This window comes from Camponotus floridanus, unplaced genomic scaffold (assembly GCF_003227725.1).
Source record: "Camponotus floridanus strain SB8 unplaced genomic scaffold, Cflo_v7.5 scaffold38, whole genome shotgun sequence".
In the NCBI taxonomy this organism is placed as follows: domain Eukaryota; kingdom Metazoa; phylum Arthropoda; class Insecta; order Hymenoptera; family Formicidae; genus Camponotus; species Camponotus floridanus.
Genome location: NW_020229525.1, coordinates 685,753 through 710,951, shown reverse-complemented (window position 1 = coordinate 710,951; position 25,199 = coordinate 685,753). Strand labels below are relative to the sequence as shown.

Here is a 25,199-nt window from a genome sequence, read left to right as displayed (position 1 = left end):
TATATATATATTTATTTATATTTATTTATATTTATTTATATATTTATTTATATATTTATTTATATATTTATTTATATATTTATTTATATATTTATTTATATATTTATTTATATTTATTTATATTTATTTATTTATTAATATTATTAATATTATTTATTAATATTATTAATATTATTTATTAATATTATTTAATATATATGTTATATATTAAATAATATATATAAATTTAAAAATAATATAATAAATATAAAAATAATATAACATTAGTCACAACACAACTTCGCACAATGCATGTGAGCAGAACTTTGATGTTAATGAAAGAAGTTGGAGTCGAATTATTAACCGTTCATTATCGGGAGTAACCTAATTCAACTGAAGTTCATAGAATTCCCCATTACCGCGATTATCAGCGATTAAAGCCCTTCTCGTCTTAATCGATAGCTAATGTTCCGTCTATCTATTCAGATGTCAATGGTTTGAATTATGTTAACAATTCTTTTCATTGTTTTCATTGTTTTTCAATACTTTCAATAATATAAACAGGAGAACATCGAGTGTCTTGATTACAATATAATGATACTAAAAAAATCAGAAATCAAATCTCGAGGCCGAACTTGTGTGTGTAGATGTTGAAGCGATGTTATGGTGTTGCTTCGTGCAATATCACTAATCATCTTCGTCACTGCTTGCATTTTCACTGATTTTACGGCGTTTCCTGGAAGGTTTTCCAGAGCTGCTTTTAGAACGGCCAGAAGATGTTGATGGCTGTGGATTCAGGGTCGATGCAGCATCTACATCTTCTGTTAGTGAATTATCAGTTTCCTTGTAACTGGCATGTTCTTGCATCGGAAGGAGGTCATCAGAATGGTGAGATGATGATTGTAGCTCTTCACAGCGTTCATTGATAAGTTCTTGAAGGATGCTATCAGAAAGATTAGATGTTGGTGACTGTGGATTCATGGTCGATGCAGCATCTACATCTTTTGTTGACCAATAATCAGTATACAAGTCATAAATATCTTCCATCAGACTGGACAGGACATCAGATCGGCCAGATATTGATGGACTGCTGCTCCTCGACATTGCATCATCAGAATTTACAATAGCTTCAATCTCATTCGATTTAAGTAATCTGTTAGAACATAAAAAATAATTGTATTAATTAATACTATAAAATATAGCTTCAATTATATATCACTAAATTTTTTAACTATTATTTTTTAATGTCAAAAAATACTTTTATTATTAAAATATTATCAAAAACTTGAGTATTCTTAAAAATTTGATATCAAAAAACCAAAATTTTCGGTCGATTATTTAAAAAGAAATTCTTTATACTTATATTCACAATTTATATTTACATAAAGTTTTACAAATTCTTTCTCTCTCTCTTTCAATTATCGAAATACTAAACTAATAAATTTTATATTTATTTATATATGTAATGATATTTTTATGCGGTAACACCTAACAATAAGTTAAATTGACTCAAATATATATACCAAATATATATATCAAATATTTATCGTAAATACAATACTATATGTGCTAAATATATGAATTTTATAGTTTTATATTTATGATTCTCTTTTGTTATTATCATTTAATAGTATATATAAATGATTCAAAATAGGTAAATTAATAAAATTTGAGTTTTGCCGTTTTTCTTACCCGTTTGGTAGTATATGCGAAGGTAAAAATATTTTCGGAGGTGAAACGAGTGCGAAGGTAATGTCGGATGGATGAGCTTGGATAAAATGCTTGAGCATGATGCATAGATTACTACGTGGAAACTGATGTTTACATTTCTTACACATTTGTGTTTTTTTGATCGATTCTATCTTTTGATATTTATCTTCCTCAATCAGGTCATAATACGTTTCGGTTAGGCTCGCGTCTCGCCAGTTTCTAAGATCTCTCCATTCATTTACCGTAACATTATGTTCGTATTTTAAATGTGTTTCCATATCGTAACGCATGTATATTCGAAGCTTTATATCATATGGATTTTGATCACATAGTTTGCATTTTATATTAACGCTTCTTGTACTATCAGTTGAGCATGGCACTCTTTCAAAAAACGATTCCCATTTTTTACTTCTTTCCTTTTCAATTTTTTCATAAATTTTCGTATGCATAGTAGATAAATGTCCATATATTTTTTTCATATCTAAATAATTCCTTTTATGGGCCTTTTTTATACCACAAATATCGCATGTCGAATTTAAACTGTCGTCTTTTATCGAAAAATAATCCTGTATCCAACTTTTGCGAGCTGCTCTTTCTCGTTCTACTGATGGCTCTGGATTGTTGCTCGATGTAACATCAGAATCTACAGGATCTACAGGATCTACAGGATTTACAGGATCTACAGGATCTACAGGATCTACAGGATTTACAGGATTTACAGGATCTACAGGATCTACAGGATCTACAGGATTTGCAGGATCTACAGGATCTACAGGATCATTCGATGGATTTCTGTTGAATCTGTTAGAACATAAAAAATAATTGTATTAATTAATACATAAAATATAGCTTCACTTATATGCATAATACAATATATATCATCAAATTTTTCAACTATTATTTTTTAATGTCAAAAAATACTTTTATTATTAAAATATTATCAAAAACTTGAGTATTCTTAAAAATTGTATATCAAAAAACCAAAATTTTCGGTCGATTATTTAAAAAGAAATTCATTATACTTATATTCGCAATTTATATTTACATAAAGTTTCACAAATTCTCTCTCTCTCTCTTTCTCTTTCAATTATCGAAATACTAAACTAATAAATTTTATATTTATTTATATATGTAATATATAAATATTTTTATGCGGTAACACCTAACAATAAGTTAAATTGACTCAAATATATATACCAAATATTTATCGTAAATACATACTATGTGTGCTAAATATATGAATTTTATAGTTTTATATCCATGATTCTCTCTTCTTATTATCAATAGTATATATAAATAGTATATATATAAATGATTTAAAATAGGTAAATTAATAAAATTTGAGTTTTGCCGTTTTTCTTACTCTTTTGGTAGTATATTCAAAGGTAAACGTAGTTTATTTTCATCCGAAGGTGAATCGGATCCGTAGGTAATGTCGGAGTTATGAACTTGGATCAAATGCTTTAGCATGATGCACAGATTACTACGTTGAAACTCATGATCACATTTCGTACACTTTTTTGTTCTTTTGATCAATTCTCCCTTTTCCTGAGTCAGGTTATAATACTTTTTGGTTAGGTTCGTGTCTCGCCAGTTTTGAAGACATTCCCATTCATTTTTCGTAACGTTATGTTTGTCTTTTAAATGTGTTTCCATAGTTCTGGGTGCTATGAATATTCGAAGCTTTATCTTATATGGATCATTTGACTTACATAGTTTGCACTTTATATTAATGCTTCTTGTACTATGTTTACTAGTTGGCACCCTTTTGAAATGCGATTCCCAAATGATTCTTTTTTTGTTAAAAATTTCGTTATAAAAAGCCTCATGTTTAGTAGATAAATGACTATTCATGTTTTTTATATCGTTTACAAACTTTATATGCTTCTTTTCTGTACCACAAATATCGCATACGGATATACTTATACTGTCTTCTTTTATCGAAAAATAATCCCATGCCCAATATTTGGTGGATCTTGACGTTCCATGTTCTGTCGACATGATATCCGCTATGTATCACAGTTCGTGTATTACTGAATACAAAATGAGAATTTAAGGAAAAGTACGAAGAATATAGAAACTGGTGTCTATAAGAAAGAAGGAAAGGTCGCGTAAAGACATATGATATGATTGTGTACAAATATTGCTAGACTCTCTAAATCTGCCTAACATGCCTGTTTTATGTATATATTGATTTAATAATGTTATTTTATAATATTGTGTATATATTGATTTAATAATGTTATTTTATAATATTGTAGGTGAAGAAATTCGCGTCAAATATATTAATATTTTTATTTATACTGTGGATAATTAAAACCGTTAAAAATTAAAATTATAATATAAACGCCCTTAAAATCGATAATATAATATTTTTAAAATTTGCTCTTAAATTTATATATCTGTTATTGAATTTTTGAACCTATTATTAAATTTTCAGCTTGAATTTTTCGATAATCTCCCTTTCAAGTATATTTAATAAAGATTAAAACAATAGAAATACAATAATTAATATTAAATTTGTGATTCCATACTCTCAATTTAATAATAAATTCTCAATTTAACAATTTTTCTATAATCATTTCTGTATCAACAATTTTTCTATAATCATTCTGTATTAATAAATAAATATTATTACTTTGCTAGAATTTTTAATTAAAATATTTGTAACAATTCAAGCCTTTAATTATTATTCCGATTAAAAAAGTTTTACTCGATTTCTCATATGTACATTTCTATATTTTTTCAATTTTAGAAATTATTGAGAGTGGGGAATTACATTCGAATTATAATTAAATGACATTTTTTAATCGTTTTATCTAGATAAAGCATTAGCTAAACGAACTTGGTTCCAATATTTACAACATTTTTGCCAAACGCGACATGTCTGTCTTTTGAATAATATTTGTGCAATAACTGAGCAAATAACGGTTAAATTTTATATAGATTTATATACACAAGAAGATAGAAAAGCCTTAACCCATTAATTTATGCATGTATTGTAATATGTTGTTTTCCCTGTACATATTGATATCTAAATTTATGTGTTAAGTCATTTTCATCTACGGGGTGCATTTTTATATACATATGTATGTACATGACGTATATATCAAAGAGAAATTCAAAGAAATAAATTAATAATATTTTTATGAAATTTAGTATTGCCTTTCCTATTATTTTATCGCTGTGGATTTGATTTTAATTAAAAAGTGCATCCATTTAACAAGAGTACATCAATCAAATGCTTCATTATGTTGAAAAATTTATTTTCTTGGAGAATGTTTTATCGTAAATTTTACATTGAGTATTATTGTGTATATTCAATTTCTATAATATCAATTTACCCATATCTACAAAAATTTGTTGCAATACGTTATTATGTTCATATTTATTGGTTAAATGAAAAATATTAGCAAGGTTATTTAATGTTGTCTCATATTGTTATATCTAATTTTTTATTGAGATATTACTATCATGAATATAACATATGATGAACTTTTATGTATTTTTTAAATATATATTCCTTTCGAAGGGAATAAAGTACTCTATAAATACGAAAACTTATAATGAAGATTATAGAAGATAATAAAAAAAAGAAACAGATTAAAATGAATAATTTTGTATATAAATGTAAATATGGATACGCATAGTTTAGCATTAAATCTTCTATCTAAATCTGTCTAATGTATCTTAATTTTTATAATTAGGTACTAAACTTATTAGTTTACTAATTTTGTGCCGATAATAATCATCAATTAAAAAAATATTCTATAAAAATTTTCACAATCGTAAGTATTACAATAGACATGACTAAAAACCGCAAAATAGTTTGAAATTAGCGAAATTAGTTCCATCAAAGCATAAAACATTATAATGATAAGAAGAAATAAATATATTAATCGAATATTATACATATGTAAAAAACTTTTAAGTGCGTATTGGAATAATTATAAATTAAAAAGGTACAATATTATGCTTATCAAAAATACCATTTAATTTAAATATTTACATCAATTTTACATTATTTTTACTACACTTTTGATACAATTTTCTACAAATTGAATACAAAAATCTACTGATTTATAAATATATTTGTTCATGCAATACGTTTAAAAAACTATTCTTCTAGAATTAATAATAGATCATAATATATGTGTGTGTGTGTGTGTGTATGATGATGTGTATAGCACGCACGCGCGTGTGTATATATACGTGCGTGCGTGCTTGCGTGTGTATGTGTGTGTGTTTGTGTTTGTGTTTGTGTTTGTGTTTGTATCTATATCTAATAAATTATAAATATAAATGATATAAACAATATAAAACAATATAAAAACTTAAAATCTTTGCTTGATAAATAGATGATATTAATAAATTATATATTCGTCAAAAACAATGGATACAATTATGAATATGTTATATTTAAAAGATAAAATAATGGCACAAAAAAATGATTATTCATCAAGAACACATTAATTCTCTCACTTATTCTTAATGTTTTAACAAATCAAACTCATGAAAGCTATCAAAAACAATGATCTAATCAAAATCAGAATTTTGTTTAAATTAACTGCTGATGGTTAATTGATGTGTAGCGATATTACGATATTGATCATCTCCTTCAAGATTTATAAGTCTGATTGAATCATTGACATCTGAATAGACAGACGGAACCTTTTGATAGAAGTAACTGATAATTGCAGTAAAGGGGGAGTGCATGAATTTCGGTTAATTCCGTGAGCGTTCGACTATTCGGCACAATTTGACATTACATGACGATTCCATTGACATCATCGATTCTCAACTAGATTTTCGCAGAAATGTTTAAAGAGTGTTTATTTGAAGAAAATCGCTAACGTCGTTAAATATAAAAATAATATGACAATAATAATATTAAATAATATATAAAATATACATATATACACACATGTATATGTATGTATGTATGTATACATATATATATATATATATATATATTACTTATATATATTATTTAATATATAAATATAAATAAATATATATATATATATATTTATTTATTTATTTATTTATATTATTAACATTATTTATTAATATTATTTAATATATATGTTATATATTAAATAATATAAATAAATATAAAAATAATATAACATTAGTCACAACACAACTTCGCACAATGCATGTGAGCAGAACTTTGATGTTAATGAAAGAAGTTGGAGTCGAATTATTAACCGTTCATTATCGGGAGTAACCTAATTCAACTGAAGTTCATAGAATTCCCCATTACCGCGATTATCAGCGATTAAAGCCCTTCTCGTCTTAATCGATAGTTAATGTTCCGTCTATCTATTCAGATGTCAATGGTTTGAATGTTAAAAATTCTTTTCATTGTTTTCATTGTTTTTCAATACTTTCAATAATATAAACAGGAGAACATCGAGTGTCTTGATTACAATATAATGATACTAAAATATCAGAAATCAAATCTAGAGGCCGAACTTGTGTGTGTAGATGTTGAAGCGATGTTATGGTGTTGCTTCGTGCAATATCACTAATCATCTTCGTCACTGCTTGCATTTTGACTGATTTTCCTGGAAGGTTTTCCAGAGCTGCTTTTAAAACGGCCAGAAGATGTTGATGGCTGTGGATTCATGGTCGATGCAGCATCTACATCTTCTGTTGGCGAATTATCAGTTTCCTTGTAACTGGCATGTTCTTGCATCGGAAGGAGGTCATCAGAATGATGAGATGATGATTGTAACTCTTGACAGCGTTCATTGATAAGTTCTTGAAGGTTGCTATCAAAAAGGTCAGATGTTGGTGACTGTGGATTCATGGTCGGTGCAGCATCTACATCTTCTGTTGACCAATAATTAATATACAAGTCATAAATATCTTCCATCAGACTGGACAGGACATCAGATCGACCAGATATTGATGGACTGCTGCTCCTCATTGCATCATCAGAATTTACAATAGCTTCAATCTCATTCGATTTAAGTAATCTGTTAGAACATAAAAAATAATTGTATTAATTAATACTATAAAATATAGCTTCAATTATATATCACTAAATTTTTCAACTATTATTTTTTAATGTCAAAAAATACTTTTATTATTAAAATATTATCAAAAACTTGAGTATTCTTAAAAATTTGATATCAAAAAACCAAAATTTTCGGTCGATTATTTAAAAAGAAATTCTTTATACTTATATTCACAATTTATATTTACATAAAGTTTCACAAATTCTCTCTCTCTCTCTCTCTCTCTCTCTCTCTCTCTCTCAATTATCGAAATACTAAACTAATAAATTTTATATTTATTTATATATGTAATATATAAATATTTTTATGCGGTAACACCTAATAATAAGTTAAATTGACTCAAATATATATACCAAATATTTATCGTAAATACATACTGTGTGTGCTAAATATATGAATTTTATAGTTTTATATCCATGATTCTCTTTTGTTATTATCATGCAATAGTATCTATAAATGATTCAAAATAGGTAAATTAATAAAATTTGAGTTTTGCCGTTTTCTTACCCGTTTGGTAGTATATCCAAAGGTAAATATAGTTTCGAAGGTGAAGCGCGTCCGAAGGTAATGTCGGATGGATGATATTGAATAAAATGCTTGAGCATGATGCATAGATTACTATATGGAAACTTATGTTTACATTTCTTACACATTTTTGTTTTTTTGATCGATTCTATCTTTTGATCTTCATATTCCTCAATCAGGTCATAATACGTTTCGGTTAGGATCGCGTCTCGCTAGTTTTTAAGATCTCTCCATTCATTTACCGTAACGTTATGTACGTATTTTAAATGTGTTTCCATAGTATCGCAACGCATGTATAGTCGAAGCTTTATATCATATGGATTTTGATCACATAGTTTGCATTTTACATTAACGCTTCTTGTATCAGTTGAGCATGGCACCTTTTCAAAGAACACTTCCCATTCTTTACTTCTTATCTTTTCAATTTCTTTATAAATTTCCGTATGCATAGTAGATAAATGACTATATATTTTTTCCATATCGTAATTATACTTTCCATGGACCCTTTTTGTACCACAAATAACGCATGTCGATAAACTTATACTATCTTTTATCGAAAAATAATCCCATATCCAATTTTTGATACCTTTTGTATACGTATATTTAGTTTTTGGCGACATGATATCCTCTATGTCACAGTTCGTATATTACTAAATACAAAATGAGATTTCAAGAAAAAATACGAAGAATATAGAAACTGGTGTCATAAAGACATATGATTGTATAAATATAAACATTGCTAGACTATCTAAATCTGGCTAACATGCCTGCTTTGTGTGTGTATTGATTTAATAATATTATTTTATAATGGGTGAAGAAATTCTCGTCAAAGATATCAATATTTTTATATATACCGTAATTAAAGTCGTTAAAAATTAAAATTATAATGTAAACGCGCTTAACATCGATAAATCGATAAATCGATAACATAAAATTTTTTAAATTTACTTTTAAATTTATATATCTGTTATTGAATTTTTGAACCTATTAAACTTTTAGCTCGAATTTTTAAATAATTTGCCTTTCATTATATAAGATAATAATATTTCATAAAGATTAAAACAATAGAAATACAATAATTAATATTAAAAAATATGTTATTCAATATTCTCAATTTAATAATAAATTCTCAATTTAACAATTTTTATTTAATCATTGTACCATTAATATATAAAAATTATTACTTTGTTAGCATTTTTAATTAAAGTATTCGTAACAATTCAAGTCTTTAATTATTTTTCGGATTAAAAAGTTTTTACTCGATTACTTATATGTACATTTCTACGCTCAAATCTGATGATCTGCACAGAATAAAAAATAAAAATTGCTTAATTAATATTAGAAAATCTTGTTTGAATTACAGTACCAGCTAAAAATATATCACCTTATTTGGTCAGCGAGCGACCTTTTCATAGATCCTTCATGGCAATCGACATTGCATTTATCGAGCAAAATACCAATACCACTCTGGAGTCGCATATAATTGTGTTAAATAGCCGCATTAGGTGTGAAGTCCGGATAGCTCAGTGGTCTAGAGCAGTTTCCCGGAAAGGGAAAAACTTGGGTTCGATTCCCGACCCAGCCACTTGCACCTCACATATTTTTCTCGTCCACGTGCCATTGTCATGGATGATTTCTGTCGTTCGTTGATCAGTAAAGCGAGAGTTACTGGTTTAATATTTGGATATAAAAGGAAGAATAGATATTCGCCTCCACATCCGCATTATTGAATTTATATTTGGATTTTATTCCTTGAAATATATCTTTCAGTACTTCCTCATTTAAATTACATAAATATTCGACGCAAAATAGGCCGCAACTGTTTCTTAGCATTTAATTATTTTTTTAATTTTCAGTTAAAATTTTTTTATTTATTTCCGTTATTTTATGTTGTTTTATTAAATAATCTGATAATTTTCCATTAGATACTTGTACACTGAAAGTTTCATCACAAAGTATACATGTGGTCGTATGTATATTTTTTAACGTGAAAAAATTCCATTTCCATAAGTTGGCCATCTTATTGGCACTACAGATCGTCTACTACTGAAAACAAAATAAGATTTCAAACGAGAAATTCTCATTTTACATAATAATTTTTCAATAATAACTTTTCTTTAATCATTTCTGTATTATTAATAGATAAAAATTGTTATTTAAAATTTTTAATTGAAATTTATTCATAAGGAACTCAAGTATTATTGAATTATATTGTTTGAATTAAAAAATTTATGCCCGATTACTTATATATTCACTTTTTTAGTTTTAAAAATTATTGATTATATTCGAATTATAAGTAAATGACAAATTTTTGAATTATTATATTTAGATATAATAATTATCTAATTTTATAACTAATATTATAACTAATTTTGATTATTAGTTAAATGAATTTGATTTTAATATTTATAACAGTTGTCAAACGCGATATGTTTGTCTTTTGAATAATATTTGTGAAACAAATATTAAACGTTTGAATTTTACATGCGGATTTATATGCACAAGAGAATAGAAAGACCTTTAGAAATTAATTTATGCACATATCGTAATATGTTGCTTTTCCTATAGGTATTGATATCTAAATTTAATAGGATTTCTGTCTTCATGAAGCATTTTTATATATGTATATGAAGTATATATATCAAAAAAAAAACAATCAAATGAAATAAATAATATCTTCATAAATTTTTCTTACTATTTTTTATATTTTTTGTAATTTATCGCTGTTGGTTTTAATTTTAAAAAGTATATACATCGATTTTTTACAGCCAATCAAATGTTTCATTATTTTGAAAGAATTATTTCTTTGGAAAATGTCGTAAATTTTAGATTGTGTGTCTTTCTATGATATTAATTTATCTATAGTTACAAAAATTTGTTGCACTTTCTCTACCACGTTTATATTGATTGGTTAAGTGAAAAATATTGGCGCAAGTTTAATATCGTATCTTAAATAGTTAATTACTCATATATAAAAATTTATTCTTAAATGTCTCCCTTTCTCTCTCCCTCTTTCTCTCTCTCTCTCGATTTTCCATGTATTGATGTGATCCAAAATAATCTCTCTCTGTTCATCTAAGTCTAAGTGTATAAATTCTATTATAATATAAATATCACATTATTCTTTATTAATATTTTATAATAAGAAATCCCTATATTATATTTTTAGCATGATATTTGATTGATGTGTCAAAGATCATATATATGTTATAAGAGGAAAATTATTTTTTTGAACATGTACATAAAAGCTGAATTTTTTATATTATTTTTCTACACAATCATGTTGCAATATGTTAATATAAATATAATATATAAATATACACATCTTTTTTAATTATTATAATACACATATGCGAAAAATTGACCTACAAAATCTATAATTATAGATTAGAGGGAAAGGTATCGTATTAGATTCTCGTGAAGTTGGCACATTTTTTCGATTTCGATTTTTTAATATAATAAATACGGAACTCTTTTTAATTTTGATCAGGAATTATAGAACTATGAAAAGTGCTATCAGAACTCTTAATATTTTTTTTAAATTCGTAGATTGTTGTGCCAGCTTCAGACACATTAAATGACGGATATATGTACATATATAAAACCTCAGGTGCCTGACATCTAGCATATCTAGCATATCTAGCATATCTAGCACCTAATTAAGAAATTTAGATTTGCTTTTCGATTTTTATTTTATAAAATTGTTTTATGTTACATTAAAACACGCAAAATGTATAATTGTACATTAAAATATTAAAACTCTTCTGTTAAACAAAATTATTTAAATTAGGATTAAAATGTTATGTATTATTATACGGGCTGATTGGTGCAGTACAGCCTTTTGTAGCTTATTTTGATATCTATATCATTACTATTGAAAAAACTTGAACTTTAAATTTTAATTACTCAATATACTATGTACAGAAAAAAAATTAAATTTAAGCAATTTGTAATAATCAGGAACAACTTGTAATAATCAGGATTATAAAATTTTTCATTAATGTGTAACATTTTGATTCATATCAATCAAAATTATCATTATTATTGTCATCATTATTATTAAATATCTAAGAATTCAAAAGCATGTAGATATCAATAATATAAAATTTGATTTTTTTTCAAGAAAGATTCTTGTGTCCAATTATTGAAATTTATTTTTAGAAATTATTAATTACAATTAAATTATAAATTAATGACAAAATTTGAATTATCAAATATGATTATAATATTTGCTGAATTGTATTTAAAGATTTATAATCTTATTCAATATAAATATAATATATATTTACATATCTATAAAATTGTAATATAAAATATTCATAATATTATAATATCTAATTAAAAAATACTTGTAATATTTGTGAGGAATATCAAACTTTTAAACTTTATGTGATTATTCGCAAACAAATGTACATTTAATAACGATTCAAAGTAGATAATAGAATATTCATAGAATTTACATTTCTCTTATTTTGTAGATTTGATTATCGAGAATACATTGATAAATGATGTGATAAACGTCGAATATATGTTTTATTAAATTAAAAAAAAATTGCTTCAAATGTCTCTATAAGTTTTGCTTTATATTTCATTAAAATATTGAAATATCTATGTATGCGAAAATCTTTTATATTTTCATAAATTTTGTTACATTATACATTAATACATTAGTTTATTGCATTTTCACATTAATCATAAAAAAACCCACTTATATCATTTCGTATCATACATTACTACTTTCAATATTTTGAGTCATTATTCTGATAACTGGATTTAACTTGTATATATATCATTTAAAACTTTTTTTTAAAGAGATAAAGCTGCACAAAAACTGCATTTTGCCTTTTTAGTTTTCTTAAAATATTTCCCTATTATACAACTAATAAATCTTCTCTACGTTAACATGGAATCTGCTTTGCACTGTGGATCATATATCAATAAGTACAAAAAGAAATTTATTTCAACAAAAAAATTACAAAGAATATAAAAACTGATATGAAAAAAGGATAAATCGTATAAAAGATATTTAACTTTAGGTACAAATATAAATATTAATGCGATCTAATGTAAATATATTAGTACAGTTCTGGAGTGTTTCAATAATATTGAAAGAATTACTTCCTTGTTAAATGTTACCGTAAATTTTACATTGTGTCTTTTTATAATATTGATTTATTTACATACAAAAAATTGTTGCAATATTTCCATCATGTTCATATTTATTGGATAGGAATGCAAAAATGTTGGTGCAGGTTTAATATCGTATTTTTTAAATAGTTCGTTACATATACAAATTTATTATCGGTTCTCTCTCTCCTTAATTTCTCTCTCTCTCTCTGTTCCCCTCCTTTTTCGCTATCCTATTTGAATTTGCCGTCGATGCACGCGCACAGATGCAGCGGATAGACATGTGTCGCGTATAGATACACGCAAGCGCAAGCAAGGTAGCGTGCCGTGAGAAAAGACCGGACGCAATATGTTTATGGGGAGGGGGAGAGGAGAAAACCGCGACCACTCACGCCCACACGCTTGTGGATATGTGTACTCAACTATCTCTATCTACTTACCTATCTATCTACCCACCTAGCGTACGAACTGATCGCTATTTAGATATTCCGCGTGAACGGAGATGATCGCGCGTTCACGCGCAGCATTCATTTCGTGCCGCGATGTAGAATGGACCGCGTGGCGAAAGATTAGCGGCCACGAATCGACCTAAGAAATTCAACATCGCGTGCGCAACTCGGGATGTTAGTTATCATCGATTCAATAGAGATTATCGCGCGGGAAATTCGTTGGAGATCGAGATAATAAATATTATTGCGCGATAATTAAGTCAGGGTATCTGTTCCTTAAAAAAAAAAAATATGAAAAACCTGGGGCAATTTTTTTTTTTAAATTCTCTTCGACGATGCTTTTATATTGCAAGCAATTTGCTGATAAGACGCGTGTTATGAATTATGCGTTTAAAATTATATTATAAATATACATCTATCTTTGTTTACACATTTATGGTCTTGATAAAATATTCAATATTCAGCATTCAATTGCATATTCTTTTTATTGTAGCTTTTTTATTGTAGCTTTGATGAAGAAATGAACACGTTATGCGAGTGAAAAATGTTTATTTGATAAATAAAGTTATTGATTGTTTTTCCAATAAATTTGCAAATCTAGCATTAACTCTAGATTTCGTATCATTGAAAAGCATTAGAAAAAGCTTATATATATATAAAACTTATTTTAGAAAGTATAAAAAAATTTTTTAAAGAAATTTTGAACAAAAATATCAGAAAGAAAAATTTGTATGGATATTTGTACAGATTTAAGGATGCTTTGTATGTACAATTCCAGCAAAAAGTAGCTGAAACTCAATATTGACGAATATTCATTTTTGGTGTATTTTGTGTATGAAAAATTGTGTAGAATATTACAATTTGATTTTAGCTGCAGTGCAGAGATGTATTTTTTAATATTTATTGCGTTTTTACTGAAATATTCCGAATTTTGTTAATCGAAATGATTAACTTTTGGCAGAGAATTTCGCCTTGTGACAGATACATGGCTATCTTTATTCAATTATATTTAATATATTTTTAACCAGTTAGTACTTGTATAATATTATTTGACCAAATATTTCCTCTGTATCTAAACTTTTGCAAATTTTAAATAAATTCTTAATATTATTTCCATGTGTTTTTGTCATTTGAATCGACGTGGTTATACATTTCCCATAAGAATACATGTTAATTCGGTGCAAATTAAAATCCTTATAACTTGTGAACGCTTTAGTGAATCGATTTAAAAATATCGTGTGCCATCCGATCAATCGATGGAAAATTTGTTTTTAAAAGCCATGCTAGATATTGCGCGCATATACGATGACGGGGCGTTTTGCGATCGCCCACCGGAATACGGAAGGAATCGTCGATATTGACCGTCCGCGGGCGCACAAGGGGATTTAAGGGAGCGCGCGCGCCTCGCCAGCTGGATCGCCAGCGTACCTAGGTAAGGGGTCGGGCAGTAAATTAATTACGGCTTAAAACATCGTTAGGATCCGCCGCAGCCACCGGTGGGTTCGGTTATTAGCGCAGTACATCATATCTCCTCCCGTCGCGACCGGATGCTTTTTCGCGCTCTGGCTTTTGCGTCCGTAATTCTCCGCGTTACTGCCGGACATTGCGTAGAATGGGATCCTTCGCGGGATAACATTCCTGGTATGGTCGCCCTTTCCTCCGCTTGACTCGTATCATCCGGATTGCTGTCGCATTCTTCCGGTCTTGTAGTCGCGAAAGCATTGTACCTCGCGTGCGAGAGAGAACGCGATATAATCTAATAAAACACCGACATTATAGGCTTAATGGTGCTGGAACGGGCTTTGCGCGCCTCGTCTTTATATCTTCTTTCCGAATAATCACATCATGCCTTTGTGTCTCTTTATCCTTCTTTTCGTCTTTCAAAATATAATCTTGTACGCATCCATTTATTTGTTTATCCCTGACAGCTACATTTCACAAGTTTGATCATTTCTGAAATTTCACACTAGACGTTAAAATTTTGTTTTCAGCCTGAAAATGATTTTCGATGAAAAGGGAGGAATTAATGTAAATAAAAATAAAAATATATTTCATAACTATTTCTTAAATCATCACCTAATTAATATTTTAACATAAAAGCGCATAATTTTTAAAAAAGACATTCAATTATAAATTACTTAAATTATTATTTTTCTACATATTTACATATTTAATTTTATTAATTTATTTTATTTATTTTAAACGTAGAAAAAAATTACTTTTATATTTATCCTCCGTTAGTGCCAGATACATAAAATTCTCTGCTGTTTTTCACTCTGTTTTTCTATATACATCCGTGATGCACTTGAATGAAGCGCGACAAGTCTCGTGGAAGACGGAAGACGATAAAAATGGACCCAGCCTCTCCATCCTGCTCGACTACTCGTACGTCCCACGCGTTCGATCGTCGACTCGGGGGATACAGAATTGTAAAATATACACCGAGGGCAATCGCAGATATCGGCTCGCATAAAGAGCACAAAAATCGCGGCCGTTTAGCTCAATCGCCGACGATTAAGCCCGACGTATAATTGCGGCTTAACGTCGACATACGCGTCCGCACGATTTTCCACGCGCTTTTGAATACTCACGTTCGTAAGGTCGGCGAGTTTAAGCTACCGCACAATGGAAAAGGGATTATCCCTTTTGCGGCGGTACTCTGACCCTTTTGCGCCATGAATGATGTATAATATTTTAATACCGTCAATTGACGGTAAATTCAACATTAAAGAGTCGCGATTGCAATTATAATTGCGTCTTTATTATTATTATTATTATTAATAATATTAATAATATTGATTGATAAATTATTTTTGTTTTTAATTATTTTTTATAATTGTTTTTAATTATTTTACTGTTACTTATGGAAAATAATTTCTGGTAATTTTGGATTCTTGTGTAAATGTATGTATGTCATTATAATTTGATTAGTGAGCCGAGTCGTAAAGTCTTTTGCTATTTTCGTATTGTTAAAATTTTTTCAATTTCTCTTAAATACCTACTTTGATGATTGAAAAATGTAAAAATTATTCATTGCTTAGATATGATTTCATTATTACTTTCTATCATAATTTTTATTATAATAGAAACAAAATTATAGAAATTTACATTCTAATTCAAAATCTTATAATTAGTTTTCTTTTCTGATACGAACATTGTCGATTCTGCTATTTTAATTTTCTACTTTATTAATTTCGTTCTTGCGTGTAGCGGTAAAATGTTCCATTCTCCTGACAAGTGCACTTGAGCGGTCGCTTTTTTGTATTTACAAAATTATGGTTGTTATGATGTCAGACATCAACCACGTTTCGTAGTTCTGAGGACTGCTTGTTTTTCTTCGAAAGTTGAGTTGAAAGTGGATCGCAACGCGAGACCCGTAATTTGTCTTCGAAATGTGTCATGCGCCGTTTTGCTGAAAATAACAACGCTTGGTGTTGTCGTTGATGGAAAGATGAAAATAAGATTCAATTTTCCGATCTATGAACGCGATCGTGCGCATCGCGATGCAAGCAGGTCGGCTTTCACTTAAATGCGAACCCACATTGTGTGTGAGCGGATTATCGTGAGAAACGTGTCACAGGGATTGTTTCGCATGTGGATTATTATTCGCGTGGGAGAAAAAAGCGACGTCGATCGGCCAGATCTCTTTTCGCCGCCTGCTAACCTTTCAGCTTTTTATTAACGTGCTCTAATTTACAACGATCGCGGAAAAGTGATGTCTCGCGCGAATAAAAGAATCGCACGATTTCTCTCAATAACCTCGATATCTCGGCCGTTTTACATACATGCTCCTCGTTACTCATTTTTATAATATCGTCTTCTTCTTAATCATACACTGAGAAAAAGATCTGGTTGCATTAATTAGAATTCTGGTAGATTCAACCGGTAGGTCTGTGTTGGAAAATGAACGAACCAGAATTCTTGTAGGAATTACCAGATGAATCTGATTAATTTCTTCCTGTTAAATTTACCAAATTTTCTGGTTAATAATATTAAACTCGTCAGCACCAAGTCACCTAAAATTTTTTCCATCTAATCTCAAAAGTCTGTTTAATATTCTGAATTCCAACAAGATTATTGCATAAATTCAATCCAGATTATTGAATAAATTATTTTAAATTAATTTAGTTTGTTAGAAATTAAACTGATAAACAGTGATATAAGAAGAGGATGCAGCTCAAACAATCAGAGAGCTAGCGTCTTCTTTCTGGTACTACTGCTCGTAAGAGAAAAAAAATATATTTTGGATTTAATGTTAATACTAGTTCTTTATATACATTTCATAGCAAATATTGAACACGAGTTAAGTTAAGAGTAGCTCGCCGCCTAACAGCAAGCAAAGAAATTAATGTAACAAAAAATTTTATAGATCGAACCAGAAAATACTAATCAAATCCTTATAGTAAAATCTATTAAACGTTCTAGTTATAAAAAATCGAGTCTTATCATGATAACTAGAAATTTTTGTTTGGTTTAATCAAAATGCCTTCAATCATATACGTCTTGTTGGTACAAATCAAATGATTTTTCTCAGTGTATAATAATTCCTTATATCTTGATTTATTTGTTTTTTTTCCATTTGGCGCATTTTACATCTCGTGTATATTTAAGGATGTTTTGTACCTATTTTCAAAATATTGAGAATTTAATGAAAATTGTACAGAATGTCCTTACATATGTTTAGAATCTTCAGTACAATTTTTAAATCGATTCACTAAAGCGTTCACAAGTTATAGGATTTTAATTTGCACCGAATTAACATATGTTCTTATGGGAAACGTATAATCATATCGATTCAAATAACAAAAATATATGGAAATAATATTCAGAATTTGTTTAAAATTTGCAAAAGTTTAGATACAGAGAAAATATTTGGTCAAATAATATTATACAAGTACTAACTGGTTAAAAAGATATTAAATATAATTCAATGAAGTTAGCCATGTATCTGTCACAAGGCGAAGTTCTCTGCCAAAAATTAATCATTTCGATTCACAAAATTCGGAATATTTCAGTAAAAACGCAATAAATATTAAAAAATATATCTCTGCACTGTAAGATCAAATTGTAATATTCCACACAATTTCTTATTCAAAATACACCAGAAGTGGATATATTCGTCAGTATTGATTTTCAGCTACTTTTTGCTGGGATTGTACATACAAAACATCCTTAAAATTTTATTTTTAAATAAAACTTTACATTTTTTTATTTATTATATTTTGCGAAAATATAAAAATTGCTGTGTTGTATAAGTGATGGCAATCTTTCTTACGAATATAAGAAAATAAAGATTAGACTAATTTTCCTTTATAGAAACCTTTATAGTGACCGGTTATATAATCGATTGGAGGAGCTTTCTCCTTCGAAATTTACCGTTATTTTCCATTGTTCGAAGCATTCATTATTCTCAAAAATGAAATGATAGGCACATAATACGTTTCGAGGGCAGCGCGCGGGCGTTGCAAACAGTAAAACGTATGTTAATCTCCTTCCTGCATCCTGTTTCTGCATCACGGAGCGCGATAAAAATTCGGACGGAACGCGCCGAGTGAGCAGAAGGGCAAGAATCGGGGGATGGGACTCGAGACGCGCGTCGCAAAAAAGTCTCGGTGAGATCGGATGCTGCGGCGAAGATGACGATGGGGTGGGAAGGCGGGGGGCTGGGAGGAGAGGGTAGGAAGAAAGGGAGGCAATCTGATTAGCTCTGATTAGTTTGCCCGCGCGGTTCGACAAGTGCAGCCATACGTGGATGCCATAAGCGATAACGATCGACGCGTCGATCCTGCCCTCGCGTTTCTTGCTCTCGTCTCGCGCCGTCGTCTTCGGTCCTCGACGCAAACGATATCGAATTTCATCTGTGTGTACCCTAGGAATGCGGGAATGCGCCGTGCGTAACTCTATACGTCAGTCACGCATAGAGAATTCGCTCGACGTTACAGGATCGACTCGGCAGAAGTAAGAGGGGGGGGAGGCACGTCTCGTATTATGCGTGCGTACCGCAAGGATGATCGAAGGCGGATTTACGAGGGAACGGGCGGATCTTCGCCACCGGTAACGAGCTTCATATCCGGCCGCTACGCAAGCAGATTTCTCGAGCTTCCTCGAGAAAGCGGAGAGAAAATCGAAAGTCGCGGTCGCGTATTAACTCCCTCCGATGTACGCGATCCAGTTTTCAGCTTGCATGAAAATTATTGTTCCTGTAATTTGGATTTGGATAATATAATAACTGGATACGCACGTAACTTTTTTGTAAAATATAAATGAATATATTTATTTGTATTTTTACAATTGCAGAGAGAATTGAATCTTGAGTTTCTTGTTATTATTTTCCAATTGTTACGGAAATATACATTATTTTAGGGACATTTTTATTTTATTTATTATAAAAAGAAATTTATTTTATTTGTTATAGAAAAAAATTTAATTATTTTATTTGTTATAAAAAAGTGAATAAAAGTGACAGTGTCATAAAATCGAATTTTCATGATAAATCTAAATTAAAATCAATCAAATAGGTAAATGGAAATTATTATAATATTTCAATATAATATAATATAATTGAAAATTATATTTATATCTATAATGACACATAAATATGATTTGATGTAATAAAATATTATATATGTAAAAAATGTAAAATTCGAATGAGACTTTATTATAAAAAAACGCAAGATGCGTATACATGAAATGAGATTAAGTTTTGCGAAAGCCTCGGAAGGCGAGTTCATTGTAATGAGATTATATACCGCACATTTGCTGCAGAGTGGCGAGTGCAGGTTACCGCGATAGTCCGCCCTTGGCTTCGTTGTGGCATTTTTACGGGATCGCAGCTCTCGAACGCTGGATGCGCATCGCCTGGTCTTACAACGATGAATGTGCGCCGGATAGAGAGCTCGACGGTCGCTTCGCCTATACCCATTCTTCTTATGCATTCCGCAGGCATACGTTTGCGAAGAAAGGCGCGCCGCGATGCGCCATGAAAATTATTGATCGATGAAAAAGCCGTTGCACATCCGGTTGGAGGTCTCGATTTCGTTCGCGGAATATTCAGTTCGTCTGAGACTAAATCCTGACGAGAAGATCCGCTTATATCGATATATCCTTTTTTCGCTATTAATTTCTTCATTCAGTTTAATTGCAAATAGCGATATCGTAATATCAATTTTTTGTACAAAGATCTTTTAGCGCGAAAGCGGATGAAATCCGCAGAGAAATATGTTAAGGGAGGAATGTTTAATTTACGAATTTATCTTCTTATATTTTTAGAAGACGTTACGCCCGGAGATTTGGAAAAGTTTGGCAAACTCGTCCCTCGATCGCATTTGCTTCCCCGGCTCTTTCAGAGCTCGTTTTTTATACGGGATAATTTTAAGGGTGGCGACCGAACCGTGACCGTCGTGAGGGAAAAGTCGTCTGAAAGAAGAATCGGAGCATCGCGATTCCATTTCGGTTGCGTTACTTTTCGCGCTTCTCGCGATTTTTGTCTCGCCTCGATGGTCACCTTTCATTTTATCCATCAAAAGATGCATATCTTCCGTCGACGCCTCGTAAAGTAGATATACATCATATCCTGCAAACATATAAATCGTAGAATTATTTTTTATTATTTTGTAAAATATAAATTATATGTCAAAATTTCTTTTCATACGTAGAGTATGCATATAATGTGTCCAAAAAATATTCTAAATGTCCCATACTTTCTTTCCCGCATAATTTTCAATCATTTATCCACAAAATTAACGAGAATTATCATACTCGAAAATCTTAGCGGCGAGTCATACATCAGAAAATTATTTTTCACGTGTAAAAAATATATAAATCGTATGTAAAAATTTCTTTTTATACATAGAGTAGGCATATAATGTGTCCAAAAAATATTCTAAATGTCCCATACTTTCTTTCCCTCATAAATTTCAATCATTTATCCACAAAATTAGCGAGAATTATCGTGCTCGAAAATCTTAGCGGCGAATCATACACCAGAAAATTATAATATTTTTCACGTGTAAAAAATATATAAATCGTATGTAAAAATTTCTTTTCATATGTAGAGTATGCATATAATGTGTCCAAAAAATATTCTAAATGTCCCATACTTTCTTTCCCTCATAAATTTCAATCCTTTATCTACAAAATTAACGAGAATTATCATACTCGAAAATCTTAGCGGCGAGTCATACATCAGAAAATTATATTTCACGTGTAAAAAATACATAAATCTATGTAAAAATTTCCTTTCATATGTAGATAATATACTCTTTCATATGCATATAATATGTCTAAAAAATATTCTAAAAGAAAATTTCTTTCCCTCATAAATTTCAATCATTTATCCACAAAATTAGAGAATTATCGTGCTCGAAAATCTTAGCGACGAGTCATATACCGGAAAAGGGGGCACTTTTTACGGTAAATTAACCTCTCGATCCCCATCATTACCGCAATCTTACCGTGCTTCTCGTTTGTTCTGCACATTATTAAAATGCGGACTGTACGCTTCCTTCGGAGCGGTAAATGCTCCGAGATACAAAGCAAAGTAAGGCGCTTCTCTCGGAGAGTTGCATTCTTCTCCTTCGTTCGCGAGAGAGCACTGACTTTGTATCTCGAACCGTTTTACGGGGAACGCACAGAGTAGAAGGCGAGTAAACTCGCGTGAGCATTTAGCGAGGAAATTGTGCCACGCTTTAATTCCCCGCCGCCCTCCTTTTTTCCGCGATGGGGCTCATTAGCGCTGCCGATTGCAGTGTCGTTTCGAAACAGCGCACGCGATGAAAACGGTTGTCAAGCACGGTGAACAGTCATCAGCTGGATAAATGGGACGGTCGGGAAGGAACGGTCATTTGGAACGGTCGGGGGGGGAAGAACAAGTGGAATGGGAGGGAAGGCGAGAGGCGCGTCGGCCCACGAATGGCGTCGATGTGTATTGTATCGTATTAATTATAAGTGACGTAAGGTGGTGATTAAACCGGTAGGAACCGGGCGACGATTTAGTCGACACGTACAAGTTTGCACGCGTGTGTTTGCGTTAAGATTAAGCGCGATAACGACATTCCCGCGGCGTGATACCAATATGAAAAAGTCACGCGATCATTCATATGTGTCGCGTTATTGTTACGGTCTTTAAAGAAGAATATTATCAGGGTCAGCATCGAAAAGATATATTTGAAAAATGATGTTTTCATTGAATTATGAAAGAACACCCCCTTCAAGAAAAGCTCTCTTAATTAATTTGTACAAAATCTCAAAAATGTTGATATAATATAGCAACAATGTATAATTAACCCATTCAGACCCTATGTGCATAATTATGCACAAAAACTTTAAAATCGTTTGAAATAGTTATTTTTTAGAATTAGTTTCCCTGCGATCTCTCGGTGGAAAAAAAAATATACATATCTCGAAAAAAATATTTATATATATCTCGTCGTTTTAAACCCTTAGCATCAATAAAAATTAATTCAATAATTTTTTACATTACAGAAAAAATTCAGGTCTGAATGGGCGTTAATACAGTATTATTTTACCAGCATTGTGTGCAATTGAATTCGCTCGTACATGACGCGTACACAGATTCATGTACCGATTTTCAATCCCCTCTCCCGGGAATGACGAATAACCATCATACATCCTTTTGAAGAGGATAATTTCAGAGGTTCGAGAGTTATGGCGAAATGAAACGGTACAGAGATTCGTGTCCCGCCCTGTGTTGTGTTGTTATCGGCCGTAATACATGCATACATACACGCGTTCGTCGATAAATTCGCATTAATTCGGATAAGAATGAAGCGGTCGTCCCAGCCATTTATCCACAAGCGCGCAATCGAGCGGGGAGTGGGAGGATAAGGTGGATCGTAATCTATGCCTCCGACGTGCGAATCGATGTTACGCCTCGTCCTTCCTGCACGAGAGGAGATCGTTTGTATAAAGGTCAAGCCGGTCAGTCTTTTCCTCTCTTCCCGGATACGTCACCCCTTCGTCACACCCTCTGCTCCTTCCTTCGTACTTCGGTGCACGAATTCCCGCCGGTTTTTCTCCGACTTTGACGAAGGAAAGGGATGTGCGCGGAACCGACTGATTCGAAGCGGAAAGTGAGTTTTCTTCCACGGGAGTCCGTTTTCCCTCCTTCATCCTCTTTTTCTTCCTCTTTCGAGTATCGTGCGAAAGTACGCCGCATAGGCGCATATTTCAAATGTTTCGTCTCCTTCATAGAGATAATTTCAATTTTTTTTTCGTGCACAGCTGGGCATTTTTAACCCATCATTTTTATCTATGTTTAATTACACTTTTTTATAACGAATATGTGTATCTATACTTTTATTCCTAGATATCTACATGTATGTTTATACATATATTTCTAAAAATGTTATATTTCACTGTATCTTATTTTTTTTTAAATAATTATATATCTGGATTTTTTCTTTAATAATTGAAAAAATAAAAACATTTTTCTTTAATAATTATATATATATATATATATATATATATATATATATATATTTCCACTCGATATCCAAATTTCGCAATTGCTATATTTACATGCACATTTTTTATAGTATGTGTACCTATGTCGGGATAGAAGTTTCTCCAAAATTGTCTTACGATATATATTGAAAATAAAGTACGCCTATGAAACGGAAACGCGAGTGTACGTCTCCAGCCGCGCCGGAGGCAGCACTCAGCCTTCGGGATAAGTTCGTTAGGGACTATCCGCCGCTGTCTTCTCTTCCAAGACACTCCCGAAGGACGAAGGGTCCTTCGGAACTTCGCGAGAAGAGACCTTGGTCCACCCATCCCACGGTCCCCCGACCCGAGCGGGGCTCTTCCCCCTTCGCCGCCTGTCGTCTAATTTCCAGCGCTTCGACGGCCGTTTAATTTCGAAAATTTACGAGCCCTCCGCTTCTTCTCGGTCGCGCGTGAAAGATGCGGTGCAAAGTAATGGGGCATAATTGATGCGATTTTCAACGAGACACATGGGTGTCGATGTTAATGTTAACGATGGTTAAATTTCCAATCTCTATTTCTTTTTAAGGATGTTTTGTACTTATTTTCAAAATATTGAGAATTTAATGAAAATTGTACAGAATGTATCCTTACATATGTTTAAAATTTTTAGTACAATTTTTAAATCGATTCACTAAAGCATTCACAAGTTATAAGGATTTTAATTTGCACCGAATTAACATGTGTTCTTATGGGAAACGTATATCCACGTCGATTCAAATGACAAAAACACATGGAAATAATATTCAGAATTTGTTTAAAATTTGCAAAAGTTTAGATACAGAGGAAATATTTAGTCAAATAATATTATACAAGTACTAACTGGTTAAAAAGATATTAAATATAATTGAATAAAGTTAGCCATGTATCTGTCACAAGG

General features: G+C 30.6%; 2 protein-coding genes across 2 annotated transcripts; both read right to left on the bottom strand.

Annotated features, from left to right (window-relative positions):
• Window positions 1-352: 352 nt before the first annotated feature.
• On the bottom strand, window positions 353-3,690 carry LOC112638822. Its single transcript, XM_025411149.1, has 4 exons — window positions 3,588-3,690; window positions 3,053-3,356; window positions 1,672-2,490; window positions 353-1,132 (listed from the first exon to the last, which is right to left on the bottom strand). The coding sequence occupies exons 1-4, from the start codon at window positions 3,688-3,690 to the stop codon at window positions 667-669; spliced, it is 1,692 nt and encodes a 563-aa protein (XP_025266934.1). The 3' UTR covers window positions 353-666.
• A 3,380-nt stretch (window positions 3,691-7,070) lies between these two features.
• Window positions 7,071-8,859, bottom strand: LOC105249821. Its single transcript, XM_020026999.2, has 2 exons — window positions 8,223-8,859; window positions 7,071-7,673 (listed from the first exon to the last, which is right to left on the bottom strand). Exons 1-2 carry the CDS (start codon window positions 8,366-8,368, stop codon window positions 7,220-7,222), a joined length of 600 nt encoding a protein of 199 aa, XP_019882558.2. The 5' UTR covers window positions 8,369-8,859; the 3' UTR covers window positions 7,071-7,219.
• Between the last annotated feature and the right edge of the window lie 16,340 nt (window positions 8,860-25,199).